Source organism: Schistocerca cancellata, chromosome 4 (genome assembly GCF_023864275.1).
Source record: "Schistocerca cancellata isolate TAMUIC-IGC-003103 chromosome 4, iqSchCanc2.1, whole genome shotgun sequence".
NCBI lineage: Eukaryota > Metazoa > Arthropoda > Insecta > Orthoptera > Acrididae > Schistocerca > Schistocerca cancellata.
In genome coordinates this window covers 553657829-553676192 of record NC_064629.1, presented here as the reverse complement: position 1 = coordinate 553676192, position 18364 = coordinate 553657829, and the positions used below count along the sequence as shown (strand labels likewise).

The 18364-nt window shown below is 42.6% G+C and overlaps 1 protein-coding gene across 1 annotated transcript in view; it reads right to left on the bottom strand.

Moving 5' to 3' along the window:
* LOC126184552 (pancreatic triacylglycerol lipase-like) overlaps nucleotides 1-11783 on the bottom strand; it is a 46830-nt gene extending 35047 nt beyond the window's left edge. The window contains exon 1 of the mRNA XM_049926978.1: nucleotides 11525-11783. Within this exon, the coding sequence (XP_049782935.1) occupies nucleotides 11525-11672 (148 nt within the window). The 5' untranslated portion in view covers nucleotides 11673-11783. The remainder of the gene's footprint in view (nucleotides 1-11524) is intronic.
* Nucleotides 11784-18364: the final 6581 nt, after the last annotated feature.

The following is an 18364-nucleotide window of genomic DNA, read 5'->3' as shown; positions in this document are numbered from 1 at the left end:
GACAAAACAAGTGTTTTAAGTGTAATTTTGTAAAAATGTTGCCGAATTCTGGTGAGTAACTATAATGTCTTTTAGCCAAGTTGTGGCGTAAACTTACTTTATCCCAGTTTGAATTCTTACCTCATCCATTATTCGACGTACCCATCTGATCTTTAAGCAGTGGGCTTTCAAATGTAACATGTGGAATGTCTGGTAAATGCAATGTGTATTTTGCAGCATCCATGTTTCTGCATCTAAAGCAATACTCTGCAAGCCACCTCACAATATGGCCGAGGGTACTTCGTGTACCCTTGTCACTTCCGTTTTCCTGTTCCGCGAAATGTTCGCGGGAAGAAACATCGTTGGTAGCCTCCGTGTGAGCTCTAATACCGGAAGTTTCACGTCCACGATCTTTTCACGAGATACACGCAAGAGGGGGCAATATATTGGTGGACTCTTCTAGGGGCGTACAGTCGCTAAACTAACAGTTAACTATACCGCGGCGCTGAACTCATCCCTTGCAGTGACTGTCAGTCGAGTTGACTGGGCATCTCTACGGCGCTTTCGTAGAGGCTACCTAGGGTAGCTCAGTTTGGGTTCCAGAGAAGTGTAAGGAATACGTGAGCAAATACTGCCCCTATGACTGATCTCAGAAGGCAAGAAAAGGCACACTACGTTTACAGCATTTGTAGATTTAGACGAACTTTTTGAAACACTGACTGGAACACACTTTTTGCTCTTATGGAGATAGCACGGTAAAACAGGGAGAGAAAGGTTACTCACGACTTTTGCAGTTACAAGAGAAAGGGGACCATGAAACGGCACCAGTAGCTGACAAAGGGGGGGTGAGAGGGTTGTAGCCTATCTCTGACATATTTCAGTCTGTACATCGAGCAAGCTATGAAGGAAGCCAAGGAGAAATTTGGAAAGGGAAAGTTCAGGGAGAAGAGAAGTAAAGACTGTTTTCTCTGGAATCCGTGCACTCTCGGATCCGTATTAACCCGGATAATTGGGAGCTTGCTGTATTTAACTCTTCATTAGTCTTGCGACTAGAATTTCAAATTAAGTGTGACGATAATAGGGCTCCAGAACTCTCCCTCTTAACCAGGTTGGCGACCAATGTGATTCACTTATCGCGAACAGTGCGAGAGAGGTAAGAATGGTACTAGCTCAGATTTCTTGTGCTGTAGATGTTACCTATTTCTAGACGGCTTATTGTTCACAGCGCTGAAGGCTACGCTTTATCACATTCCGTGGGAGTCCGCCAGTAAAAGAAAGCTGTGTTGATGACTTGGCAGCGCTCTTTGAATGAGCCAGCATATTTCGCGGCTATACAGAGTCGACTGCGTACACACGTATGTGTACTACCGACACACCCGTAGTAGTAGTAGTAGTAGTAGTAGTAGTAAGGGGGGGGGGGATGTGCAGCACATGCCAAGCGTTAACCAATCTCAAGTAAAAATTTATCTTTTTAAAAAGAAGGTCAATTTATTCTTTATTGTAATTCCGTCACAGTTGCATTTTATTAAGCTGGTGACTAGTTTCGAACTACCAAGTTAATTTTCATGCCAGGCCTACTAGAAATGCACTAATACTGCTTGAAAAGGCGATAATCAATTCACACATAAGACACGATCTGTTTTACCTATGTGTTAGTTTATTGTCGCCTAACCAAGCGTTATTCTTTCAGCGTTAATAGGCCTGGCTTGAAAATGATCTTGGTAGTTTTAAACTAGTCCCCAGCTTAATAAAGCTCAACTGTGACTGAATTACAATAAAGAATTTGTTATCCAACTTGCTTGTGCTTCTCTGAATTCATGTCGGAAATATGCAGGTAGTAATTTAGTTTATTTTGTAATATTGTCGAACTTCCATTGCCAGATTCAGCATACATAAAAGTCCTGCGAAACACGCTGACACGCCGTCGTGGTATATTTTTCATGTTTTCTAGAAGTCACACGTTGGTTAAGGGACCAAACAACGACGTCACAGGATAGTCTATATGGAGATAATGACAGCCAGGAAATTTATCTAATAGTGACAGTATGCAGGAGTGGTAAAATCGGGGCACTGAAAGCAATACTGGTGCTGCAGAGGAGAAATAATTGCGTGAGAGAAGTGTATGGGTCAGAGCAGACGAAGGTCCAGCAGAGCTCATCTGCGGCGAGACACCACTCCCCATGTCTGACCCTGAGACAGCGGTCAGCCAGCAACGGAATATATATATAAGGAATGGCTCAATGAAAACTTACGAAACTTAACCATACCGACTGAAAGTTGCATATGCCGCTTTGGGATACCGTGGTGAGACATCTGGGCAGCGGAAACGTGCGTCATTACCTCCCCCTAGAAAATTTGAATTTGACCCTCAGCAGGCAAGGTGATGCTCACCATCTTTTTCGACGTCCGAGATCCGATGCTCATCAAATTTCTCAAACACGAAAAAAAATATTAACAGGAACGTGTATTGTTAGACACTGTAGCCTGTGCACGCCCATCAAGAGCACACGGCTTGGGCTGCTCACGGAAAGTTTTTTTTTTTTGGGGTTTAAGGGCGCTCAACTACTGAGGTCATTAGCGCCCAGTCACAATTGTTAGAGCACATAGAATCTAGTAAAACTCAAGGGGGGACACCAGTAAGTTCTTACAAAGAGGCAGATAAAATAAGTGAAAGAGTTAGATGTCTTTGGACAATCCAGTCAAAGTAATGAAACGAAAAACACGAGCAGCTGCTCGAGCGTCATCCGCTAAAATATCCTGTAAAGTAGATGGCAGAGACAGGACAACACGAGATTGACTAAAACGGGGACACGACAATAAAACATGGCGCACTGTTAATGCATGACCACAAGGGCACTGCTCTCGGAAAGTGTGATCCTGCTCCACGATAACACGCTACCGCACGTCTCCTTGGTCACACAAGGTGTAAGGGCCCGAAGTTCAAGTGGGAGCAGCTTCAGCATCCGCACTGTAGTCCAGATATCACCCTGAGGCTTCTGTGTTCCTCCGCTAGGGACCGCTTCAACTCCGACCAAAAACTGAAGGACACAGTGGAGGACTGGCTCCTGTCACAGCCACAGGGCTAGTGCAAATAGAGAATCCTTCAGGCCGTGAAACAGTTTCTGCTCAGGCCTGTGGCAATTACTATGAGTGTAGACGTCAATTCTACGCAGTTCTGTGTCTTACACTTTTCTTTTCAACACAGCTCCTAATTCATTTTAAGCAGGTGGAGAGGAGATCCGTAATAGTAAAGCTGAGATGGCTAAAAACGCAGTGACCGCCACTAGGACCAAAAAGGAAAAATAATTGAAGACTGGAAATGGACTTTTTTCCCCTGTAAATCGCTGATGTGCCATGGCTAATACCTCGAGATGGATTGGAACAACCAAAGAAGTCTCCTTGTACTTCAAAATATCTCCACTACATAAAGCAGCGTGTAAGTTACTTTGTTCGTGACATGGATGTGCCGAGTGTGGTAGACCGCTGTGGTAAACATTTTATAATCTGCTTCTCACTCGCTTTCCTACGACAAGCCGGCCAGGGTGGTCGAGCGGTTCTAGGTGCTTCAGTCTGGAACCGCGCGACCGCTTCGGTCGCAGGTTCGAATCCTGCCTCAGACATGGATGTGTGTGATGTCCTTAGGTTAGTTATGTTTAAGTAGTTCTAAGTTCTAGGGGACTGATGACCTCAGATATTAAGTCGCTTAGTGCTCAGAGCCATTTGAACCATCCTACGACAAACAAGAAATAGTCAATTTTACTTAATTTCAGTTATTTTCAACATAAACATATTGTGTACAGTGCTTCATAATGGAAAACCGAGAGGTGGCACAGTGTTTAGCACACTGGACTCACATTCGGGAGGACGACGGTTCAAACCCGCGTCTAGCCGTACTGATTTAGGTTTTGCGTGATTTCTCTAAATCGTTTCAGGCAAATGCCGGGATGTTTCCTTCGAAAGGGCACGGCCAACTTCCTTTCCCGTCCTTCCCTAATCCAAGCTTGTGCTCCGTCTCCAATGCCCTCGTTGTCGAAGGGACGTTAAACAATCTCCTCCTCCATGATGGAAAGAAAACGCAAGATCAGAAACTTACAGAAGAATACTGAACTAAGAATTCTAGGAAAGCCGTGTTTAACAAAGAAAGAACCACCACAAAACGATGTAAGTTGAAATCATCAGAATTTAACTGCGCATTGTGCAGCATAATAAAATCAACAAAAATCGTAATTTTGGGGGTTCAAACTGCTTATTCTTCCCATCCTAGGAAATATTCTTCGCCTTCCATTGATCGACAAATTAAGTGCCGTGAAAGAAGCAACTATTAGCCATGATTAATTTTCTTAAAGTGAAATACAGGAAATTTTATTTTTCTTTGGGTTAGTGTTGTCAGTACGATTTTTCTTTTACTCTTCAGAAAAAGTGATCTGTGTAGATTCAATAATTCCTTGGAAGCGAAGATGTCCTCTTACCAACCAATTCATTTACCTATTTAATTATAAAATTATAACAATTTTGCAACTGTGTATAACGCTACAAGTGAGGTGAAATTCATAACTTGCATTCCTTCGGATAAACTTTGTAATGTGAATGTCACTTTTCCCCACTTTTTTAAAATCGGGAATTTCGTACCTTCCGCGTTTCCCATTTCCAGCCTACAGTTAGGTCTGCAGATGGTGCAGTCCAGCGCCCCCTGGGCACAGTATGCGGCGGGAGGCGTTCCTCCCTCAACCGTCCGACCCCAGATCCGTTGTAGTCGAAGTACGGATTCGGGCGTGCTTTGAATTGTTGGCTGCGTGAATAGAATGCTACACCAAGTGTACATACAGGGGTTACCTTTTCATGTTACTAGTATTTGCATCACTGATGAGAGGTTTTGGAATTCCATCTCCCCCTTCAATTACCAGCTAATGGAGCTCCCTTCTTGTTTTTGTGCTGACAGGGCTCGCGAGTGCGCCTGCAGTTCTGCTGTGACTTGTCTGCTGTAACTTTTGCAGCTGTCGTCTCATTTTTCGTCAGAATCCTCTTCAATGAGCGCCTGTCACGATCGCTCGACACCCTTTAGTCCTCACGGTGGCTTGGTGGATAAGGTTTTTCGCTTTCCGTTTCAGTGGTATAAATCTATACGGTGCCTCTTGTAACCACAAACATTTCGGCTCTTTGTTACGGAAACACCTACAGCTGCGACAGAATCCACTCAACTACACAGACCACCGTTCTGACCACGATTGACTTGCAATTTGTTGAGGACATTGCAGATGTGGCTTTCATGGTCTAACAATGCAACCTGCAGGTTTGGATTCCATCTGAATTCATGTTCCAGCACGCGTTTCTCGTATTTCCATATTTTTTCCAGCTCCTGTGTATTTATTGTCCATTTCGTGAACAGAATTGCTACAAGACCGAATGAAAGCTACTATATAACCACGAAAGATGCCCGAAACATATTTGCGTCTGGCATTCGTATACTTGTTGCAGCTTATTCTTGTCAGGAGTTGACTGATAGCAAAAGTGAAACCACCACGCATCCTCGCAGTCTTATTCGTGCACACTAATTATTCACAGTTACATTGCGCCAGAGATTTGAGCGTTCAGTTCTCGTCCCCTGTGTAACAACTGGTCACGTGCGACAAATCGCTGAAGACTGCCCATTGCCTGGTCGTTTTGTCTGGCGTAAGCTAACCGGAGAAGCAAACCATTTACTTGGTCAGCCCGGCAGCACGGGCTTGTTTACGCCCGAGAAACGCGGAAGGGAGGTAGCTACTGAGTACACTCCCTACTCCTGCAAGTGGAGCACGGCCAATCTCTCCCCCCCCCCCCCCCCCCATACCTCTGTGCACTATGCCATGCTTAGCACAATAATTAAACGATGACGAGCACTTATCCTACAGTACTCCATGCATACTGGACTGAAGATATTCACACCATGCTGTGTATTAATCTGTTTCATCTGAATAAACCACTGGCCACTAATTCTGATACTTCACGCCATAGCAAAAATCTATGGGATATGAATTGTAAATAATAGATTTCAGCTATGAGTAGTCAATGAACTGTGGATGAAGCCCGACCAACAGGCATTACATGCACTGATAAATGATAGTGCATTGAGAATGGCTAGTTTCTAGCTGAATCATAGATCTGCCAATAAAATTTCAAAAGGACGACTGATAGCTGAAATCTATTATTTACAAATAAATATAACAGTCGCTGCGTGCAACAGCCTCTGAATGGAGGGTAACCTTATGATATGCCTTTTTTTTAAACCGCTGCCCCGTTCGCACACGATGACTTATTCCGGCACCTTTCAAAAGCAGTCCACATGAACAGTCCAATTTATCTCAGTTTATCTGCTAGCTACCGATGAAGTCCACTTCTGCACTACAATAATTTTCGAACTGTCTAAAATTTTATTTTCTTGTATTATTCGTATGACAAAAATTTCAGCATATTTATTCATATCATCAATGTGATATTTAGGATGTGCATTTTCTTCATTGGGGCAGACACATGAATCTTACTCCAATCAGCATAGTGTCCTCCGTACTGCAAATAGTACACCATTTATATACTCAACGTTCACTTTTTGCGTTCATGTTCCATTACCTGTTTCATCAGTATTATTCTGTTAGCAAATTTAATGACGTTAACGGAAAGCCGGTGCGGATGTCCGCCAAGTCACTTTCCGCGATCACCTTCCGCGCCTGCAGTGCGAAGTAACAGTGCGCTACTTTGAACTAGAAAGTAGGCACGCGACCGACTTCTCGTTACGACCGGCACTAAGGTAGCTTTATTGACTAACAGAAAATCAAAGTCTATCAATCAATTGTTTTATTGAAACTTCCTGGCAGATTAAAACTGTGTGCCCGACCGAGACTCGAACTCGGGACCTTTGCCTTTCGCGGGCAAGTGCTCTACCAACTGAGCTACCAAAGCACGACTCACGCCCGGTACTCACAGCTTTACTTCTGCCAGTACCTCGTCTCCTACCTTCCAAACTTTACAGAAGCTCTCCTGCGAATCTGCCAGGAAGTTTCATATCAGCGCACACTCCGCTGCAGAGTGAAAATCTCATTCTGGAATGGTTTTATTGTTTTAGTTTGCGTAGTCCAACGTAATCTATTTTTACTAGCTCATTCTAACAAGACGGGAGTAGCTGTTTCGCTGGAAGTCTCAAGACAGTGCATTACTTCTGACATTCGTTTCAAGTCGCTAACAACCTTAACTTCCAATACTCTGTGCAAAGGTGGTCTTCATTGAACGTGTGAAGTTTTAAGCATTTGGAGCGATTACATACAACATTTATGACATGTAACCCCGAGTGTTGCGTATCCTTTCGAATACGAACGTGTAGATGCACTGAACACTATGTCGTCTGCTAAGAACGGTTGACTAGATTGGCTGTGCCGAGCAAGTTACGGGTATCGAACAAGGCCCTTCGACTAATCGACACCGCTGCTCGCATAGCCACATGGCCGTGAGGTGAGCTAATAGCAGGTGCTGTCTTGATTAAAAAATAAATCTAATACAAAAGGCACATGCTGCAACTGGTTTCCGTAGCGTTGTCAAAGCAAAAGGTAACTATAGGTGGAGTTCTATGTTTTGTACATGGGATCTACTCTGTTCTTTCATACACGTCTGTAGGCCTATTCCCGAAAGGAGTATCTACTCTTGTAGTTACAATCATTAGAGTAATGTGATAATTTTAAACACTTTTCCAATTCAAACATTTGATGGGGAGGAATAATCTGGTGATAGGCACACGTGTTCACATTAAAGAAAGTTTTGGACTGGAGCAGTAACTACATGTACTGTAAGACAATGAAATTATGATCTATCGTAAAAAATATAGAAAAGCTCTCCATGAGCCACTTTATCCTAGCAATTATCACTGCTTTAATAATATACTTTTATTTAAAATTCAGCAATCTTAACTATATTACGGGTTTACTATTTAAATTACTGGATCGTACGTTCCAGGAAGCGTCATGCAACATTATTTCCACATAACTGGTGAAATGACCATGAGGAGAAAAGTACAAATTGAAGCTCATACGGAGGTTTATCGACACACTTTCCGCGCGTCATTCGCAAATACAAGGAAGCGAGGAGATGTTAGTGGTACCAGACGTTCCATCGGCGTGTACAAAAACTTACTGTGAACTGCAGACGACACCTGTAAAAAATCAGAATCCCATGCCAAGTTAGAAAGCAGAATTTCTTAACTACTTCGGCAGCCAATCAGTTACGACCTAAATTAATACTTTAAATATCGCATAATGAAATATTTCAAGACAATATCTTTAACGCAAATTGCTTTAATAACCAAACCTCAGGTATTCCTAGAATTGACATGGTAATCTAATTTCAGGAGGTAAAATTTGCCAACAATCATGCGCAAAATGACATCAAAAGACTAACTGTAACTGTACAAAACCAGACGATTTATGAATCTTTAGCCGACAATCGTTTGCCCGTTTTAGAAACTTAGCACCTTTCAGTGCACTTGAAAGAGCTTATTTGTGCCAGTCGCTGGTTTCCTGCAACTACAACCCCTTTTGTTCATAAAACAAATAGCCGTCCAATTGCAAGTTTCAAGTAAGTACGAATCTTCACGCTTACGAAGAAAACGCCCGTTTTAAAATTCCCGTGTTAACTTTGGCCTTCTCATTCGGCCAGCCGCAATAATAGTGCACGTGCTTCTTATCTTCTCTTTACAAGTGCCAAACACGGCTCTTCGTTGTAAAGCTATTTTAAAACTTACGTACCGGCAGTGAGATGGACTGGAAGGAAGATTACCGTTTAACGCCCAGTCGAAGACTACATCATTAGAGACTAAGTACAAGCTCGGATTGGGGAAGGAATTCGTCCGTGTCCTGTAGTGTGTGTGTGTGTGTGTGTGTGTGTGTGTGTGTGTGTGTGTGTGTACAGTTCTGCACAAGATCCAATCGGTATACCTAGTTCCCAAAAGTGTCTTAACTAAGGAGTAATTGAAAAGAGCTAACCACTTAGAAGTCAGCTGAAGAGACATTTACGCTGTCTACCCCGTGTAGTCAGTTTTCACAAATATCTGACAGCCCATAGCTCGTGCTTGTCTGAGCCTTAACATCGTTATCTCGCCCCATATTGCCTAACATCACTACAAGCACTCGCTAGGAGTGAAATGTGTACCTGGGTTGGGCAGTTTCGGGTGTTCGTAACTACCTCACCAACTAACCAAAAACACTACAGTATAGACTTCAGTTCTTGAAAACAATTCAGCATCCAAGTGCGGAAGTTTAGCACGTAAACCAATGAACGTAACCCCACACCTCGCTAGTCCAATTTAAATTTCCAGTTTTAGTGTGGTTATGACTTAAAAATGAATACTATGCTGCCGTTAGCTGTCTATCATTTCATTTGTATTAATCTGCCAGCTGTCAGTAGCTTCAGTGATCTACATTGCTGAGATGTTTTAGATTACTCCTTGAATTATTAGCAAATTTTTTTTAAGAATGTGGTAAAGGCATTAATTGAAAATATTTCCTCAAAATTTTTAAATATAAATTACATGAACACGATATTTACTATAGTTGGCATGAAGAGCCGCCTCTGCTGTTGATATTGCTAGGGTTAACACTCACGTCAGGTGCTTCCCTCGATGCCGTGGAACAGTTATCGATCTCTCGCCTAGTAGTGCGATATCGATCGAATCTAGTCTAACGCCGTTTAGTGCATGTTTGCGTGGAGTTAACTGCAACAACCTATCAGCTGACAGATGGCGGGAACAAACAAATCAACATGGGTGTCACAACCGAGGATGGGCACTTATCTAATACTAGTGTTATCATAGCCGCTTCCGAGCAAGAAACGCAGCGTCATGCGATACATTTCGCTGGCGTACGCCTGACAAATTACGGAAATAGCGTTAACAGTGACGCTCTTGTCTACAGCATTCAACTGGTGAAGAGCAAGACAAATTTTGTCTTGTCACTAATACCTTCCAATCAGTTACGTGAAGGGCGTCAACAATACAGTTCAGTTCATCTTTCAGAATTCACCCTCCTACATTGCTTTCATTCCTGCAAAATTCATCTGAAGGTACAAGCAAGAAACACTGTACTAGCTCTCAAACACATTAGTTACTACAGTAAATATATTCTTTCTTTCGTTTAATGTAAACAACAGCTCGAAGGAAAATCAAATATGCGTACTCCTCCTTGCAACTTTATAGTATTATTAATGCAAACTTTGCTATGGCAAACAACCTAACACATTCAGGCAATGTATTTGATGCATCTAAAATTCTAAAGGAAACACTCCACTGTTACTAAGTGAAAGGTGAATTTCCTCGTTGCTATTTCAGAAGATTTAACTCCCACTAATAACGGAAAAATCATTTCAAAAGGCTTAGTCTCAGTCACGCAGCTAATTATGAACAATGCTTCAGGTCAAAACTCAGTAGGGAGGCACGTAAGTTCCATACTCTTTAATGACATGAACACAGTGACAGCCGAACTAGTCGCCCCACGGAGTGACGTTTAAGAGCGGAGCTTCAGTTACCTTCGCAAATAGCCAACAATACACAACCGTGTGATGTAACCGTTTAATATATAGGACAGAGGCCAAAATTCAGGGCCAGGACTTGGCGGTAGTGGTAAGGTGGCGTGACGCGCCGCTTTTATCCCGAGGTGTAACACCACGCCGACGCCGGCGACGTCACGAGCCTCGGTCAGGCCACTCGCTACCGCTACACCACGCAACCTGCCGCACTTCCTATTGGCTTACGTCCGCATGGTCCGATGTGACGTCACGAGAAACCTGCCGTCGCCCGAGCTGCCGCAAGCGCGGCCCGGCGTCCGAAAAAGCCACCGGCGCTTGGCTCGTTTTCACGTGTTAAGTACCGAAGGAGTAATAGGCTCATCGAGGTTTAATCACGGCCAATGTCGAGATCGAGTTACAAGCTCTACTAAACCCCCCAAGTTCAAAAGCGTAAAACTTACCTGCACAATGTGCAACTACTAAATTCCCCTAATAGTCTTACTTTTCCATTCGTGTTAGACTGTGGTATATATCGCACAGGAAATAAGTACCTGTCTCATAAGTACGTGCATATACTGCGTTCGGGAGATTAATTACATGTAACTGTCAAACCTCCACGGTCTCTATAAATAAAGGTTAACATTTTTTACATGTTACTGAAATGAAATTACGCGACATGCGAGACATTTTTCTATATTATTGACTGCAGTTTTGTCTTCTCTGAGGATATCTGTTTTTAAAGGCAAGCAGGACGCTTACTGTTTTTGATTCGCTTTTGAACTTGTGTACTGTTTTGTTTCGAGCGGCCTTCACGCCACCTACAATATTGACGCGCTACTTTCAAAACAAGCTTTACATGCATCACAAAGTACGCAAACTTCTCTCACTGATCAATGAATAATGTTAAACAACATAGTTTTACGAAAGATCAGATGAATTACAAAAGATTACGCACACTCAGAATCATTTTAGTACTACTACAAAAATTTTTCCCCCGTGAACATATTGGTGAAAAGCAGTTTCTTACCTCCCTGGATGGTCTCCGTGCTTGACAGTGGAGGAGCGGGGGTGAATGCAGTCGGTTCAGGCTCGAGGTATCTAGTATTCATCATTACTAGCATAGCAGTCTGCAGAACTACCCGTGACGATAATACAATCGGGAACAACGACATCATGAAGACTTCTGCTACGGTACTCAAAAACAAAACTCCTAACTTCCAGCCGCTGCGGCAAAAACAGCGCGAAAAAAAAGCGACGCGTGCTATCAGCGAGAGCAGGCGCAGACGCACACGACCGCGGCCCCTCGTGGCGACAGACTGAGGTGAAGTACACAGGTGCCTAACTGCCTATCCTCGCGCCCTGCGCCCCTAGCGACTGCCAGGCCAACTACAATTGCAAGGCCGCTGCAGCGTTGCCCAAGGGCTGGATGCTGCTGCAAAATCCCTCGGGATGGGCGCCTATAAACCTGTAACATGTTACGTATTTGTATTACCAGTTCTATGACCTCTTAGCAGTAACCAATCAGCAAGACAATTTATTTGTGTTCTAGTAAATCTACACTGAAAAGCATTTAGCAATTAAGCATATTTATTTGTCTTCATTGATGATCCATCACCTAGCTAATTAAATTGGCCGTTTTTTTATACAGTTCATTTTGAAACAAGTTGTGCAAAAGAACATACATTTTTGCTGTCAGTTCTTAGAACACATTATATACAGGGTGCCCGACTTATCTTCACTACCCCAAATAACTTTTTTGTTCAGAAGCAAAATTTAAAAAACGTGTCAAACAAATGTTGCTTAGTTACCGCTGGTGCATTGAGCAGCATGAGTGCCTTACTTGTAACTTCGTTCGTTACGAAGAGATGAGCAGCAGTACGCCTTTTTAATTAACATTTTACATTTTTTTATTCGGTAATCCACTTTCTTTCTTCAACACATGTTCAAAAACTTATAACAGAGTATTATTCATGTAAACATGAAATTATTAAAAACATAACATGAAATTGACTTTGACTCCCCTGCACCAGCTCTTCGTGCAAGTACTCGGGATAACGTAACGCGTCCCCTTGCTGGGGTTGCAGTAAACAAATGGAAACACAATGAAAATACACACCAGTTAAAGGTTTATGCGAGTGCAATGTACACCACCGAAGAGAAGGTAGAAATACTACTCATCTATGGACAATGGAAGTTAGCAGGATAGTAATTACAATATTTTTCTATTTACACAGATTCACACAGTACAGTAGCAGGTGGTTATAATTAAAGTGCAGCTGCTCACATGTATCCAGTGTGGCCTGTATCTACCCTGTGGCACCGAAACTTGGTAGATATTCTATTGCGTTAATGCGGAACCGATTTACACTAGGGGAAAAAATAGTTCCAATTTGGGCCACCATGTGCAAATTTCATGTTACTTATAATCCGTCTTGATTGCAAAATGTTTATTCACATGACCGGTTTCGGTTCCTCTAGAACCACCTTCAGATATGCAATTTCGGTTACAGGAGTAACCCGTCCACACATAGCAACCTTCACATGCTGCGTCATGCTGTGACGCAGCATGTGAAGGTTGCTATGTGTGGACGGTTTACTCCTGTAACCGAAATTGCATATCTGAAGGTGGTTCTAGAGGAACCGAAACCGGTCATGTGAATAAACATTTTGCAATCAAGACGGATTATAAGTAACATTGTAAAACCATTGATTGCGGTTATCCCATCAGACATTATGTCTGTTTTTGCAATGTGCAAATCTGGCACTGTGAATGCAAGAAAGACGTATAGAAATGTTTCATACGTAATGGATGAAGGACGGGACGTGGGTAGAAAAGGTCACACAAGTGAGAAAGACGTAATGTCGATCTTATTCTTAACCGCCGCTTACACAGTTTGTTCAGTGCGAGGACTGGAGACGTCGATGAGACGCTGTACAGCGCCAGATTTGCACCTAGTGGCCCAAATTGGTACTTATCTTTTTCAATCATAAATCGGATAACGCATTAGCATATCTACCAGGTTTCACTGCCATACGATAATTACAGCCCACACTAGATCTCCGTGAGTAGCTGCAAGTTAATTATACCCCCCCCCCTAGTACTTTTAAACAATATGTAGGACGCTCCCATTGTTCCCGGATGTACACCCGGGTCCGGTCGTCGAATGTCCACGATATTTCGGTGGACAACCGCTCCGCCACCATCACGGTGTGCCGATGAATCCATCTGCACCATCTGACGTTAGAGCAACGGTTTTCCACTGAAATGTCACCCACTTCCGACAATTGGGTCCAGCAGTACACCCGAGAAACACGGAAAACCTCCGATCACGTAATATGTAAAATTTCTACCTTTTCTGTCTTCTCTTCGTTGGTCTACACTTTACTCACACAAACCTTCCACTGATGACGCTTCACTAATTGACTGGTATGCACCCTTCCTGTGTTTCCATTTGTCTACTGTCTGCTGTCAACTGTAGGAACATCAAACATACCGTATAGGCTAATAAACTCACTGCTCTATACGACAAACATTACCCTATACGCACAGTCTGCGTGATAAAACCCCTATTTCATAGCTGACAACAAAAGTAGGCGTCAAATGATGAACAATTGGGGTGCTGCTCATAGGCGTTTCAAGGCAAATCCGAAACCCAAATATAACGAAGAATACTGAAAGCTAGGAATAGCCCAGTCAAACTAGGCCGAAGGTTGACGTTTAGGGGAGAATTAGTAACAAGCTGGATTTTTGCACAGACGTTCCTTATATCATTCTCAACAACATACTGGAAGTACCCATCGATCAGGTGGAGCTACGTCCGCCATATTGGAAAAATGTCAACAAAAATCACGTTTTCTTATTTATGAGCAAAATACTTCAGTACAAAATTAAGGAATACAAAATTATCTACAAAAAAGGACCGAGGTACTGTTTTCATAGGATTAGTAATATGACCACACAGTCCTCGTATTTAACATCCTTTTACGAAACCTTTTCGTACGGTCTCCCATAAGAAATTAAAATGATTTTTGTCTGTCTAATTTTCGATGGTTATGTATTTAAGGGTTGTTGTTATACGGTGTTTCATTGAGAGCTGCACTATTAATTTTGCTCTATCTTTATTTTGCAGGAATTGAATGCACTGTGGTGATGAGCCAAGACATCGTGACGCTGTTAACGAACTCTAGTTCCTGCAGTATTGAACATTTACTGCGCAAAATGGTTGAAAATGGAAAATAATAATGTTTATAATATAGAGTCATGAGAAGTATTTGATTGGTGATGGATTAATTACTGGAGGAATTACTTGTACAGCTTCGGATAAAGCTCTTGCTACACTGGTAAGATCCAGTGCGAGACGTGGTGACACGAAATGTGAACTTCACGTTGATTGCCGGAAAGATTATACTGGAGAAAGTGCTATGAAGAAGTGCGGGAGACATCAAACTTCCATTGGTACGAGCAATACGCAACTGCTAATTTCACCATCCAGAAGTAAACTGAGACCATCCGGAGAATTAACTATTCAAAACAAATGTTCATGTCTGCATGGAAGAAATAAGCAACGAAACATTTCAAAAGGAGGAAAAGAAACCAATACAAACACGTTTTGAAGATGAACCGTTAATGTAATGAAAACAGTATATAGGACCTTTTTTGTACATAATTATGTGTGCATTAATTTTATACTGAAGTATTTTGCTCATAAATGCAACCGTTTTCCACAAAATGCGAAAGGTGATTTTTTTGCCGCCATTTTCCAATACGGCGGACGATCTCTAGCGCGATCGGTGAGGACTTGTAGTACGTTGTTTAGAAAGGTATAAGGAAGGTTTGTGCAAAAATCCAGCGTCTTACTAATTTTTTCCTCTAAAAATCCTTATTTGATTGGACTAGAAATAAGGAAAAACAATGCGTTCGTAATGCCAAAAGCAGGCACGCCCTTTCCTTTATATGCAGCAATACGACACCCTCGACTCTGTAGAAGAATCCCCATGGCTTGGGTGTTGGAAAAGCAAGATCAGAAACACCTTCTCAGGACTCGGCCGACGAACTGAATGAGTTGTGTCCTCGCCAGTCAACTCCCAAGGAGCTATCGCCCACAAGAGACCCCTAGCTGCATAACTAACCAAGACACTTTCCACCTAAAACACGTAACACTAAACACAACAAGAAAAGTAATAATGAGAATCTCTTCTCAAGCAATGATCGATAATGGCATTAGCATAACCATGGTCAACAATGTCACCGATACTTTAATACCTGTCTTAACAGACATATTCTCAGTTCGAATATAATAAATTTCCTTGAGACTGAAAATATTTTGTCCGCAAATTATCACGAATTTAGAAAGCCTCACTTGCGCGAAGCATAGCTTACCATTTTCTCCTATGATATCTAGCGAACTGTGGATGAAGGGAAACCGGCAGACAGCATATCACCAGATTTCCGGAAAGCGTTTGACGCGGTGCCCCATTGCAGAATGTTAACGAAGGTACGAGCATGCGGAATAGGTTTCCAGACACGTGAATGGCTGGAATACTTGTTAAGTAGCAGATCCTAGCACGTCGTCCTCGACGGCGAGGGTTCATCAGAGGCAAGGGTATCGTCAGGGCGACTCTTATTCTGCGTACAGGGTAGGTATGCTAAAACTTGCGTCGCAGATATTGAGGAAATGGAAAGCTATGGTGATGTGTGGTTTTCACACAATGGATTGGTAGTCAGGGGCTCGTGTTGTTATCCAATCAGCAGACTCTAATATTACTTAGAAAGTTTATTTTTGTGCAACGTACACTTTTTTAAATGGAACAATGAATATTGACATTAACAAACTAAAAGTAGGGTGAATCACGATGCTAGTGGTGTTTGTTGCAGGATTTTAGTGCGAGTCGTTTACGAGATATCGTACTTTGAAAAGTTTCCACACCGACACTTGGTGTGCCATTCAACCTGCGTAGTTGCTAGGTGCGATGTTGTTACGTTTGCTTACCGTGTGCTTGTGTGTTCCTTGATTGGATTGCGCCTTGCTAGTCAGTTAGTGCGTTACAGTCCAAGCAGTAGGTCGTGAGTGGACGATGGGATTTACAAATACGGAAAAAGCCTACATGTTCATGGCGTACGGAGAGTGTAGGAAGAGTGCAGTTCGTTCTTGTACGGTGTATGAGGGAAGATATGCCAGTAGACGTCAACTATCTTGGCAATTATTTATCAACCTCTTCAACGAGTTACAGCTTGAAGAAAGAAACGAATGACGACAAAAGAGGGAGAAATTAATTTTCTAGGTCGTATTTCAGTTGATCCGTACGTTAGCTCCAGTGCAATCGCACGAGGAAGTGACATCAGTAAGGCAAGTGTCTTGCACGTTGTCCATCAATATAGGTTCGATCCCTATCACATCTCTCTCCATCAAGATCTGCATGGAAACGATTATGAGAATCGTGTTCACTTCTGTACATGGGCCTTAGGGCAAGATACTCCGGATGTATCATGTATCTTGTTTAGTGAAGAAGACACATTTACCAATCATGGCCCGATAAACCACCGAACCATGCAGTATTTTTCTGTTGACAGCCCCAGTTGCTTTCGTCAGGTAGAACATCATCGTTCATGAAGTGTAAACGTGTGGTGTGGGATAGTGAACCATCAACTCATGGGCCCTGAACGCGCACAAGTATCGCAGCCTCCTAAGAGACCATCTTCCACGGATACTAAAACGTTCCTTTGCAGACTAAGAGGAACATGTCGTACCAGCATGATGCCTGTCCAGCCTACAGTGCACGAAGAACTACAGCATGTCTTCACGAATCGTTTCCAAATCGTTGGATTGGACGCGGAGGACCTGTACTTTGGCCGGTCCAATCCCCGGATTTGACGCCTGTGGTCTTTCTTCAGTGGGGAAAGCTGAAAGTCGCTGTCTATATGGACATACCAAGTACAGCCGACGATATGCAACGACGTATTACTGAGGCCTGCTCTGACATCTCCACTGAAATGTTAGCACGTTTGTGCACCAGTCGTCCCATACCAGACTGGAAGCGTGTATTGTCGCTGCCGGTCGTCATTTTGAACACAACCTGTGATGGTCAATTGTCTCATTACCGGCCAGAATCTACATAACGAGTGTACGCACCTATGTTGTTCTTTAATGTGTGCTATCGCAAGTATTGTACAAGTGTCGGTGTTGTAACTTTTTAAATACCATACCTCGGAAACGATTCGCACTAGGATCCTGCAACAAACATCACTGACATTTTAATTTACCCTACTTTTAGTTTGTTAATGTCAATAGATTGTTCCATCGGAAAAAGTGCATGTTTGTAAAAAATACACTTTCTAAGTAATATCACAATCTGTTGATTGGCTAATAATACGAGCCCCTAACTGCTAATCCATTCTGTGAAAGCCGCACATCAATAGCACTTTCCATTTCCACAATATATGAGCTGCAATCTTCATGTGGTTCACCCTGCATACATAAACGATCTGACGGACAGGGTGACTGGCCATTTTCAGCTGTTTGCTGATGATGCTGTGGTGTAAGAGAAGGTGACTGCAGTAGGATACAAGATGATTTAGACCGAAGTTGTAGCAGGTGTGAATGGCGCTTTAAACGTTAAAAAATTTAAGTTAATGCAGATGAGTAGAAAAACAATTCAGTAATGTTGGAATACAGCATTAGTAGCGTGCTGCTTGGCACAGTCATGTCGATTAAACGTCTAGGCGTAACGTTGCAAAACGATATGAAATGGAACGAGCACATAAGGACGGTAGTAGAGAAGGCGAATGATCGACTTCGGTTCATTAAGAGAATTTTAGGAAAGTGAGGTTCGTTTGTAAAGGAGATCGCGTATAAAACACTAGTGTGAA